A 13,029-nucleotide genomic window follows, 5' to 3' on the forward strand; every position below is an offset into this window, starting at 1 on the left:
TTCCAGACATCACTTCTAATGTTGTTTTGCAGCTTCAACTCCATTTACTTCCTGTATCTGTTCATTCCTTCTCTGACTCTCCTCCTCAGTCTTTTCTGTACATCTGTCAGCTCTTCTTTATTTCCTGAGCTGAAAGCCCATTTCTTCTCCCTCAGCAAAGAGTTTATCTCTGGGTTTATCCAGGGCTTGTGGTTGGAGAAGCACCTCACTTTCATAAGAGGAACAGTGTAGTCCACACAGAAGTTGATATAATCTGTGATGCATTCTGTTATTTGATCAATGTCTTCCCCATGAGGATCACATAGCTCATCCCACATAGTGGAGCTGAAGCATTCTCTCAGGGCTTCTTCTGCCTCCTCTGACCATCTCCTCACTGTACGCTAGAGGCTGACATTTTTTGGGAATCCCGCAGGTCACGGGATTCCCGTGGAAATCCCGCAGGATGGGAGTCAACGTTAGTAAATATCACGTGATTGGGACGGTACAGGATTAAATATCAACGGGAGCAGACGGTAGCGGGAGTAAACCAATAGCAGGTACAATTAACTAGGATCGATGCCAAAAAATTAAATAAAATAGAAAATAAAACATGTAGGATCGTCGCCGCCATTTTTTCCCCAAGAAACCTAAACTATAATGCAAGTCAAAAGAACTACATGACCCAAAAGCCAACATTGCATCCAGTCTATGTTTTCCGCCAGTGCTCAAAAACCAGCAATGGGAGGAGAAACCATTAGTGGTGAACTCGACCTGGAAAAGTTGGATTTGCAACGCAAAGTCAGAAGTAAGGACTTATCTATTAAACTCACAGAGCAACTGGAAAGTTGCAAATATTAACAAACTTGACGAGAGTTGAATGTCACAGTGTTAACACTCAGTATCCTGCTTGTAAAACGTCTTTCCTGGACTCAACAGTGTAATAATATGGCCAATAACTTAAAACTACTTTATTATTTTATTTAGTATTATTTGCACAGTTGTGTTTTTTTCTATTTTAACCCACTAACTGAACAACGTGTTAACACTTCTCTTTCACTTTTAACAAAAGTAACACGTCTACTTCCATGTCTGATCGGATAAAAGTAAGGCGGAGCTAACTGGACCGGCTTTTCCTGGGTCCAGTAAGCTCCGCCTCCAGCTCTGCACCACCCCCGAAAATGAACATAACCTCACACATAATTTTTGATAAAAGTTGAGAGGTCTGTCTAAGAATGTGTTTAAGTTTTGATGACACTATAGGTTCTGATAGTAAACCCTAATTAGTTTGTGGATATTTTCTTGAAAATGGACACACACTAATATGCTTGCATCATGTTCAACTTTTTCTTTTACAAGTTTTAAAAGAAAAAAGTTTTAAACCATTGAGGTACATTATCTAAATGGTGAAAGTAATGCCTTTATTCACTTTTTTGTTAATTGGGTATAGAGCTTTTGCTAGGTGCATTTTTCTTTAATATCAGCGATTTGAAAAATAAAATTCAGTTAGTCCCACAGATTTACAGTAACAACATATTGAATAAGAATAAAATGCAACACAGGCCGTGCTACATCAATCCTTACACTGTACTGTGTTGTGGAATTCCCACTATTCAACCCAATACACTCACAGTAAGCTATCATAGATATTAAACGTACTACTGTCCATCGCAGTGACATTTTACAAAATACATTTCATTTGATCGGCTTTAAGCCAATGCAACAAATTTTGAGATACTGACGTTTTTGTAAATGTCAACTGACGTTTTTGTAAGAAAAATGTGAATGGAAAAAGTAGCAGTATACCATTGCTCTTTTTGATCCAGAATAAGGTATATCATTATAATAAAAAGCATTGCTGTGTTTATATATTCTAACAAAGGTTAAACCTTGTAATGCTTTAGATTTTTTTTTTTTTTTTTGCTTTACACTTCAGTAACCCTGTCTATTGAAGTGCAATACATCGTAAGAGCAAATTGACAGCATTAGTTCTAAAATTATCGGACATGTTTGTCGATGAACACTGCAAAGCTTTAACATCCACTTACTAAGTGTCAGGCCTTAGATGTATGCATTAGTGACAATTACAAGTTCTATAAATGCTGCTGCTATTAGGTCGTAATTCCCTGAGGCTTTTACTTTCTCCACTACAACAACAGCAGGTCTACAGAAAATACTAGGACGGGTGTGCCACATAGTTTCATTAATTTAATATGGAATTCATCTAGAGAAACTCATTTTTGTTATATAATTAAACTCCATGGTTGCTATACCACTGGGCACATAAAATAGCAAAAATATAAATATATTTTTTACAAACTTAACCAGTCAAACAAAGGTCACCCCAGTGTATGTCTACCTTTTGTTACGGTGGCTAAGGAAGACACACTGCTAATCACTAGTTAAACCAGGCTACCACAGATCTTACTATAATTTCTATACCCTGGGTGCGATTTGCTGGGGGGGATGGGGGGGATTTACCCCCCCCCTCTGTTTGTGACGTCCCCCCCTCTGGTCATTCATGTTTTATCCCTGGGGGGGATACATTCCTCCCCCCCTCTGGTCTGAATAGGTAATATTATGGATTTTTAAAAATGTATATAAATTAGGGCTGTCAGTTTTAACGCGTTATTAACGCTTTAACTCTGTTAGACCACAATGCGGACATTTTTTTTTTAACTGCTGAAAGTAAATTACCTGGTGCAGATCACCATTTTGAGCAGAAGATACGTTTTTAATATGCTGATAAAATTGCAGAAACCCAATCCATAAACCGTACTTTAATGCTTATTGATTTGTTTTCTCTGTATTTGACAAACTAAGGCTGAATCACGTTGCCAAACGAAGGACCTGGAGTTACTAATCAGTTCCTAAACAGTCTCTTTCTGGGTATTAAGCTCCTGCCCAGTTGCAAGCAAAGTGTAAGACTGGAATGACCTGGAGATTTAAAACCTTTTTCCAGGCTTAAACTGAATGAATATGGATATAAACAGCAAGCAAAAATATTGTTGTTGGTGTGAAAGCTCAGAATTAGATGCGTGTGTGAGAGAGTGAAAAAACAAACAATAAAACTTGTGACTTTATTGAAATTTTAAATTTTTATTAATTTATATGTATATGCCTATTACCATGTCTATCTTTGTTTAAGAGCCAAAAAAAATATATCGGCATTAAAATAGGTAAGCGATTTAAGTAAACTAATCCCCACTCCCAAAGTATTTTGAAATATTTCCGCCCGAAAAATCAATAGAAAAGGTCAAGAGTAGATGACGGGACAAACAGCCATGGTAATGTTACAGGACAAACTTTTTGTGGATGATGAAGATTTGCAGGCAGCGTCACAAGACAAGAAGCAGCAGCAGCCGATTTCTCCACCTTCCCGCCCAGGACAGGTTACATGCTGTCTCGAGCTTTTTGAATGGCAGTTTATGGCACTGAGTTTCTCTATTTAGTAAAAAAAAAACACATATTGAAGACTTAAGGAACACAAAATTATCACATCAAAAGTTCCCCAAAGTAAATATCCTGTTCAGATTTGTTGCAAATTGCATAAATACAGTAAGTTATGCAACAATAAAAAAATGTTTTACTTATTTTATCAGATACCAAAGCTGTAAAACCAACAATAAAAACCTTATAAAAAGCCTGATAATACTTTTAAAATTCAGTTGGTGTTTGATTCTGTTTTATAATAAACTCTTTACACGTAATATAAAATGTCCAGACTGAAGCCGTTTATCCCCCAGACATCAGCTCAGTGCAGCTTTGCAGCTCCTTCGTTTGGTTTTATGGCTCTCTGAAGTCTCACTGGGCTCATTAAATCCCTGGTATTTTCAGGCAACAGCAGCTAGTAGAACGAATTTGATAACACTTTGTTCATCATCTGCCCACCACCGAAGCACAAATAGACTGAACAACCAATTAGCATTAGGCTAATTAATCTCAGTGTGTCAGCAAGATACATACAGAAGTAGAAAATATTGGAAGCTATAAATAAGGTAATTTAACTAATTATACCTTGGTATATGCTAGGTTATAGCTTGGTCATTTTAACTAATCACTGTTTGGATATAAATAAATACAATGTTTTGCAGGTCTGTTTAAAAAAAAAGAAAATAGATTTAGCAAAAAAAAAAAGAGAAACTTTCAGTGTTGAGGCTACATGTAAACCTTTTGAAATAGCTACACCAAAAAGTTTTGGTTAGTTGAAGCAACCCTGCTTGGTCCAAATGGAATCAAATCTTAGATGGTTGGCTTTAATAATAATAATAATAATAATAATAATAATAATAATAATAATAATAATAATAATAAAGAGCTGCTTGAATGAGATAAACCAGTTAGGTTAGTTTGGATTTACTGAACTCAGTTTCTGTAAAGTTAGTATATTAGTTATTATAGTTCCCTTACCTGGTAGAAGGATGCAATATCACCTGGATGTCATGACCAATAAATGTTTTGTTTGCCACTTTTTTTCATTTTTTCCCCCCACCATTTTAGGTTGTTACTATTCTCTTCACCTACAGTGGTGTGAAAAAGTGTTTGCCCCCTTCCTCATTTCCTGTTCCTTTGCATGTTTGTCACACTTAAGTGTTTCGAAACATCAAACCAATTTAAACAATAGTCAAGGACAACACAAGTAAACACAAAATGCAGTTTGTAAATGAAGGTGTTTAAATATTAAAGGTTTAAAAAACATCCAAACCATCATGGCCCTGTGTGAAAAAGTGATTGCCCCCCTTGTTAAAACATACTATAACTGTGGTTGTCCACACCTGAGTTCAATTTCTCTAGCCACACCTGATTATTGCCACACCTGTTCACAATCAAGGCACTACTTAAATAACCTGACAACAGCCAGCTGTATGTATCGCTCCGCCTAGCTCCACTCACATACATCTGGGACCTCTCCATAGGCATCGCCTTTACTGAAGGCTGGGCCTTATCAAAACTCCTTGCATATGATTGGATAAGCCACTTGTCTGTCATCTTTATCGACGTGCTATTTCAACCACTCACACCGAAGCTAACCCGTGACGCTGATGAGACCGACGCCGGAAAAAAAAAGCTTTTTTTTTTTTTTTTTATGTGTTTGCGGCTCTAGTGCAGGGTTTCCCGCAGCGCTATCTTGGCGAGGCGGCCGCGGAAAACGTGTCGTCCACCCCCCCCCCCTCCGCTCCGCGAGCCGGTCCGCGGAAAACGTGTCGTCCACCCCCCCCCCCCCCCCCCCCCGCTCCGCGAGCAGGTCCGCCTCGCATAAGCAACTTCCTGCGGGAAACACTGTAGTGGCAAGCGTTTTATTGACAGTGAGCTGACAGGAAGAGGGGGGAAGACAGGCGGCAAAGCGCCGCGGGTCGGAGTCGATCCCGGGCTGACCGCGTTGAGGACTAAAGGCCTCCCAATATGGTTTGCGCTAACCGCTAACCGCTCCGGGGCGCGTCCGCGTTGCGCGTCCGCGGACGCGCCCCGGAAAACAAAACTTGCCAAATCCGGTCAGGAGAAGGGCGAAAACATGGTTTCCACCAACAAAAGCCTTCAGAGCCGTTCTCTGATGTTCTTTTAATGAAACAATATCAGATAGATTGGACAACACGGAAGAAATAGCAGCATCAATGCTAACGCTTGCTTCCTCGATGCGAGCCGCCATTGTTGTTGGAATCTCACGGTGGCTTCTCCACTACGTCACATCCATGAAACACCCGCCCTGCGTCCTGATTGGCCAGACCAAAAATTTGGTTGGGGAAATCACTTTCAATCAGCCGTGTCCCAGATGTATGTGAGTGGAGCTAGGCGGAGCGATACATGCAGCTGGCTGTTGTCAGGTTACTACTTAAATAGCTTGACACAGTAAGGTCCACCAGAAGATCCTCAAAAGCTACACATCATGCCGAGACCCAAAGGAATTCAGAAAAAATTGAGAAAGAAAGTAATTGAGATCTATCAGTCTGGAAAGGGTTATAAAGCCATTTCCAAAGCTTTGGGAATCCAGCGAACCACAGTGAGAGCCATTATCCACAAATGGCGAAGACATGGAACAGTGGTGAACCTTCCCAGGAGTGGCCGGCCGCCCAAAATTACCCCAAAAGCGCAGCGACGACTCATCCAAGAGGTCACAAAAGACCCCACAACAACGTCCAAAGAACTGCAGGCCTCACTTGCCTCAGTTAAGGTCAGCATTCATGCCTCCACCATCAGGAAAAGACTGGGCAAAAATGGCCCGCATGGCAGAGTTCCAAGGAGAAAACCACTGCTGAGCAAAAAGAACATCAAAGCTCGTCTCAATTTCTCCAAAACACATCTTGATGATCCCCAAGACTTTTGGGACAACATTCTGTGGACCGATGAGACAAAAGTGGAACTCTTTGGAAGGTGTGTGTCCAAGTATATCTGGCGTAGAAGGAACACTGCATTTGAGAAAAAGAACATTATAGCAACAGTAAAATATGGTGGTGGTAGTGTGATGGTCTGGGGCTGTTTTGCTGCTTCAGGACCTGGAAGACTTGCCGTGATAAAAGGAACTATGAATTCTGCTGTCTACCAAGAGATCCTGAAGGAGAATGTCCGACCATCTGTTCGTGTACTCAAGCTGAAACGAACTTGGGTTCTGCAGCTGGACAATGATCACCAATGATCACACCAGCAAGTCAACCACTGAATGGCTGAAGAAAAACAAAATGAAGACTTTGGAGTGGCCTAGCCAAAGTCCTGACCTGAATCCTATTGAGATGTTGTGGTATGACCTTAAAAAGGCCGTTCATGCTCGAAAACCCTCTAATGTAACTGAATTTGGACAATTCTGCAAAGATGAGAGGGCCAAAATTCCTCCAGGGTGCTGTAAAAGCCTCATTGCACATTATCGCAAATGCTTGGTTACAGTTGTTGCTGCTAAGGGTGGCCCAACCAGTTATTAGGTTTAGGGGGCAATCACTTTTTCACACAGGGCCATGATGTTTTTTTTTCACCTTTAATAATAAACACCTTCATTTACAAATTGCATTTTGTGTTTACTTGTGTTCTCCTTGACTATTGTTTAAATTGGTTTGATGTTCCGAAACACTTAAGTGTGACAAACATGCAAAGGGACAGGAAATGAGGAAGGGGGCAAACACTTTTTCACACCACTGTATGTCTGTCTGGTTCTGCCTTTCTTTTGTTCTTAGTTTTTTCATGTGTTCTTCTGTTCGTTATGCAGATCTTTACTTTAGTGTTAGCCTTTAGCTTTTTGTTTAGTAGGACCTGTTTGTGTAATTTTGTGTGCCGTTTGTTCACTTCTGTATTAATTAGTTCATGTAGGTCCCCACTCAACTCTCAAGCCATTAACCACCTACCCAGCATTTATCAGCCAATCAGATTCATTCCTTTCACGTCACTTCCTTCTGTTCCATGTCAGTTGGTGTGTTTTCCTGTTCCCTCGCCTGTTTGCTGGTGTCCTTCAGTTCCCCTCCTGTTTCTTCCATTGTTATCTTTCTTTAAAAAAGTTTTAGGCTTCCTGATGGAACTCCAGTTTTACTGTTTGTGCTTCTATCCAAGAGGGATTTATGTGCTACACAACATGGTACATAAGTTTGTTGAAAAGTAAATCCATCCATAGGTTTGGTGGCAAGCTAACACCAAGACAGACATATGCTAAATTTATTAACTGATTTAGGAATAGTAATGGTTTCTAAGAATTTGGATATTTCTGTAAAATGTTTAAGAAATGTAAAACACTGTTTTAACTTGATCTAAACTTGAGTTGTAAGATACATTTTCTGAGAACCCTAAATGTCTTTTATTAGCTATTTATAAATAAAATCTTCTATCTTAGAAATGTGTTCCTATAAGGTTTTGTCAGGTATAAATGCTTAGTCCAATTAGGGCATTTTCATATAAAACAATCTCACCCAGTGGTTGTTTACTGATGAATGTAATACCTGTTTGAGGTATTGGTTTGTAAGTTGGCTGTATAGTCAGGCTCATGTCAAGTTTATACTTTCCTTTGACAAATAATTAGACTGAACTGATGCACAACAGTTGCTGCACCTGTCCCTGCAAACTAAAGTAATGTGGTGCAAGCTGTTTCTAATTCAGATCTACATGAATTTCTAATCTATGGCAACCTGCTGGAGAATTGATCTTCTCCTCTAAGGAGTTTTGATCCAACACAATCAAACAATTGTACATTAAAATACTAAATAAATGTTTACCTCATCCAAATGATAAACAGCATATGTAGAATAAATTCTTATTTCCTTAAATTTAATTAAAACTGAGGTATGTTTACACGATGCAAGATGAATACATACAGTAATTGTTATCATTCTAGACAAGACATCAGCTCTGCTGAACACATTTTATTTTTTCATGCAGCATTTGATGTGTGCTCTGTTTGCAAAACACTTACAGTATTGTACTTGAAGCCTCAGTAAGTGTAAAACCCTCCTGCAAGGTGACGCGTGTATTGTAAGTGGCTTTGGTTCATTGCCTTCCACTACTCCACCATCCTTCTAAATTAGTGCAATCTACCTTTTGTTGATGGAATCTGGAATGAAAAACTCAGAGGGTTGATTTCCTGTCTATAAGTAACAGCTGTTCAGGTTTTAGAATGATCATACAGCCCGTGATGTTGGGTGGCTTATTTGGTGGCAAAGAAAACCATTCAGTTTTATATTTTTTTGCAATAAAATTTCTGGTCATGCTAGTGGTAATTGGGACTACTCTGGTCCTCAATCCTTTTCAAACATTTCATTCTCTAGCGCCATCTTTGCTATCATCAAACGTTTTACTTCTTACCAAATCAGTTTCCAGACTGTCTTAGCAGAGAATCAATTGGCCATCTTGAAAATGTATATATTGTGTTTTTTTCTAGAGGAAATGAGCCAAGGTCAGTCTCAGTATGTATCATTGTCTAATAAAAAAAAAAAATGGGTCAGAAGAGTCCAAACATCATACAAGGGTTAAACATGAGGGGAAAAAAATTATTGTTTTATAGTGAAGCTTTTCCTTTCTCTTTACAGGAATTCTGTCTGCAACGGGAAATGGCTACGTCATTTATATGACCATCAAACGCAAGACAAAGCTGAAGCCTCCTGAGCTCATGACTGTCAACCTGGCGATTTTTGATTTTGGCATATCAGGTGAGAAACTTTGGTCATAAGAGTGACCCATGCCACTAGTTATGTATGGGCTGATACATGGATGATTTTCAAAGATTATGTTATAGTAAAAGGATATTGTATTTCACAGAAATATAGTAAAGCTCATAAAGATGGCATAAAACTACTCTACGGCTATGTTAAAATGTTTATATATATATATATATATATATATATATATATATATATATATATATATATATATATATATATATATATATATATATATATATATATATATATATATATATACACCTGATTTCATGCCTGTACAACTTGATTCTAAAGCAAATAGAGAACGTTTAAGGCAGACGTGTCTGGTCCTCAGTGGCCAGTGTCCTGCAACTTCCAGATGTGTCCCTGGTCCAACACACCTGAATCAAATGGCTGAATTAGTTCCTCAGTGTGTAGTCAAGGGCTCCATCTGAATACCTTTATTAAGTAAGGACTCTTTAGCCAGACTGGAAGTGCATAAGCGGTCGCCATGATAAGTCCTGTCCGTATAGTGCAGTCAGTAATGAAGGAGGTAGGAAAAGTAGCTAGTATACTCCCTCCCACAGCTAGTTTTGCCTAGGGACCCCAAACGTCCCTTACTGACGCTAAGGAGCCTTAAAGTATCCCACAATCTTTTGCGCGACATGACGTATCAGCACAGCCCGCCTCACAGAAATAAATGAAAATGTCCAGAGAGAAGAGAGTGTGCACTTTGTAGTTCATTTTCGGAAGGCTGTAGGCCCAGATTTGACTCTTATCATCCATGTGCGTTTCCGTCACATAATGACGTCGGAGGTAAAGGCTGTTCGCTATCGGCACAGCAGGCCGAGGCTCCTTTCCTAACCATCATAGTGTTCTTACTGTTGACCCCGTGTAAGGTTGTAGAACAGGAGCTACTATTAGGGGTATTCGGATGGATCCAAGTTCTTCAGATTCCTGCTAATGACCTGATTATTTGACTCAGGTGAGTTGAAGCAGGACACATGTTAAGTTGAAGACCTCTGGTTTAAAGGAAATATATAAACTGAATATCTATCTATCTATCTATCTATCTATCTATCTATCTATCTATCTATCTATCTATCTATCTATCTATCTATCTATCTATCTATCTATCTATGTGGAGCATGGCGAAGAAAGTCCCATAAGAGAAAACATCACTGCCAAACTCCTGCAATTATGTTCTTAGGTCAAATTAGTCTGAAATTTGATTATCTGGACCAAGGTTATTATCGTTAACTAAAACTAACAAATTTATGAAAACCAGAAGTAAAAATCATTTTAGTTAGCTAAAATAAAAATAAAATTTTGCAAAAAAAGAAAACTGAAACTTTAACAAAGCTGATTAAAACTAGCTGAATATTAAGAGAAAATGTTCTTAGTTTTTGTTTGTGTGTCTTCGTCATAATGCATTAACATGATGTCTAATTTCAAGTTGCTGTTTTTGCTTTTTTTTACATTACACAAAATCTATGATTATTTTCTGAGATTTTGTTACACACAAATGCATCTGTTTTTTTTTTCAGTCTTTCCCTTGGTATGTAAGTCGTATAAAAGACTAAAACCAAAACTAATAAAAACTAAACTGAAACTAAGCATTTTCAAAAAAATAAAAACTAAACTAGCAAACAATTACTAAAACATAATTCAAACTAAAATAGAATTGAAAATCAGAAGTAAAAAGTAAATAAAAATAAAAACTAATGAAAATTTAAAAACTATTTGAACCATGATCTGGACAGCAAAACAGAGAACATATACACAATGCTTTAAGCGGGGGAAAAACCTGTGCTGGAGCTCCCTTTAATGTCATACAAAGATGCAACAGAAATAAAGATGCAACACGGAATATTTTTATGTAAATCTATTGATCTATAGAGCAATAGTTTTATGGTACATAAATTACAAAGGACAAAGCCAGTTCTAAATCAAATCGATAAAAGTGTCATGAAGCCACTTTTATTAACTTCAAGCCTCATGGTGAAAATAAAAATTAATATTTAAAAAATAAATATACAAAATAAAAGATCTATAAAAGCAAGAAGTATTAAGATTTTATTAAAATCATTACTTTTATAGTTTCCTCCTGAAAAAAATATTTATTTGCAGTGTAGGGCCTCAACAAATCCATGCCACTGTAGCAATATTATCTTATCCAGGAGATACTCATTAGTTGTTGAATAGAAAAAAAAGGTTGGCAATGGGAATGTTGAAAAAGCATTGCAAAAAAATGTTTTGTACTGTTGTAGACAAGATATGTAACAAATAATCATTTAACATGCTGTTACTCACTACAAAAGTAACACTAAACTTCTCTGAACAAATGAAACATGAAAAATTATAAATGCAAAAGTGACAAAGACATTACAATTGATCCCCTGTCCAGCATGTTACATCTGTCCTAATTCTGATCAATAGTGGTCAATCTAAAATAATATTCAAAGGTTCTGTAGACTTTGAAGATTTTTAGTTTTAATGTGCTCCTCCAAATCAATCTTCCTCAGGAAAACAAAAGTTGTCCACATCACATTGGTCAGTTTCCTCTGTAAAGTCAGACATTTATGATGTTTTTAAGGGTTTGCCTCAAACAAATACATGTGAAAACAGCACAAAAAATAAGTCTTAATGAGAGCACTTTATAGGATAAATCCTAGTTCTGTATTATGCTCCCCATTGTTTATTCATTGTACTTATTTTGTTTTCTCATTTAATCCCACTTAAAATATGTGTCTTTGATAATTTTCTTCCTTGATAGGTAAAACAGATTATTTTCAGTATACTGAATCACTAGAATCAGTACATTAAAATGATTTGTTCAAATGTTTCATTCACCGAATCATTAAGCTCATGCAACTATATTTCCATTTCATTACAATTATATTAGGCAATTACCATAGTCAAGTGAGAATGCTATACAGCATTCTCACTTATTAAGTTCCTTCAGGTCTTGATTGTTATTCCGTACGTTTTTCGGCATCTAACTACTCCTGCATACTTCAACCGATTTAAACAATTTTTGTGTCAAAAAGTTCAGCTCGTTCACAACATTACTGCTATGTCTTTTGGTAATTATAACTTTTATAATATTTAAAATATTTAACTTTTTGTGAGTTTTTTGCTCTCATTGAAATTGAATGGAGAATCCTTCAAATTTTTCAGCTTTTTGACAGCTTACTGCTTTAGCCTACTTTCAGCTAGAAACACCATTCAACTTTTAAAATGTTCAAATAACCTTCAGCTATCTTCAGCTACTTCAGCTGTTTCATATCTTTCACCATTTTCATATAGTACCTCCTTAAATTTTTTTTGCATTTTCATAAAATTCAGAAAAATGAATGCGTTGCTATGGTTGCTAGGGAGTTGACTTAGAGTGGCCACTGTAGATTTTCCAATAAATTTTTCTTCTTCCAACAACTTCTTCTCACTCACTCAATTTTCACTCTATGCACATAAATCATACATCAAAACGTAGGAGTTTTTGTCCGGATTCAGAAAATGTAACCATCAGTGGTGTGGGATTTATAGATTTTTCGCAAATCACCCAAGAGCATCAAAAACCCCAAACACTCTCCATTGATTTTCTATGGAGGTGCGGTGAAAAATCACACCTGACATTCCCAAGCAACACATGTTTTCGCATCGTCGCTACTCCTAAACCGTTTGATGTACAGGCATGAGACTTTTACATATTCATGTTCAGACCCTTCTGGCACTAACAAAAAAGGAATTTTGTCGATAACTGTTACGGTTTTGCCGCAGTAACAATTTGTTCATGAGTAGCGAATGTGCAAAATCCTAAAAAACGCTTTGGACCTGTATCCTTCTAAATTATGCACTTTTTTTACATTGTCGCCAATGCCTACATCGATTTTTGTACAAACATAAAAATGGGCACCACAGTCCTCAAAAGCCTGCTGATACTTAC

At 37.5% G+C, this 13,029-nt stretch overlaps 1 protein-coding gene across 1 annotated transcript in view; it reads left to right on the forward strand.

Annotated features, from left to right (window-relative positions):
• opn5 (opsin 5) overlaps nucleotides 1-13,029 on the forward strand; it is an 88,462-nt gene that overhangs the window by 36,602 nt on the left and 38,831 nt on the right. Inside the window, exon 3 of the mRNA XM_036147091.1 lies at nucleotides 8,973-9,092. Within this exon, the coding sequence (XP_036002984.1) occupies nucleotides 8,973-9,092 (120 nt within the window). The remainder of the gene's footprint in view (nucleotides 1-8,972; nucleotides 9,093-13,029) is intronic.

The sequence above is a fragment of the Fundulus heteroclitus genome, chromosome 15, assembly GCF_011125445.2.
Source record: "Fundulus heteroclitus isolate FHET01 chromosome 15, MU-UCD_Fhet_4.1, whole genome shotgun sequence".
Lineage (NCBI taxonomy): Eukaryota > Metazoa > Chordata > Actinopteri > Cyprinodontiformes > Fundulidae > Fundulus > Fundulus heteroclitus.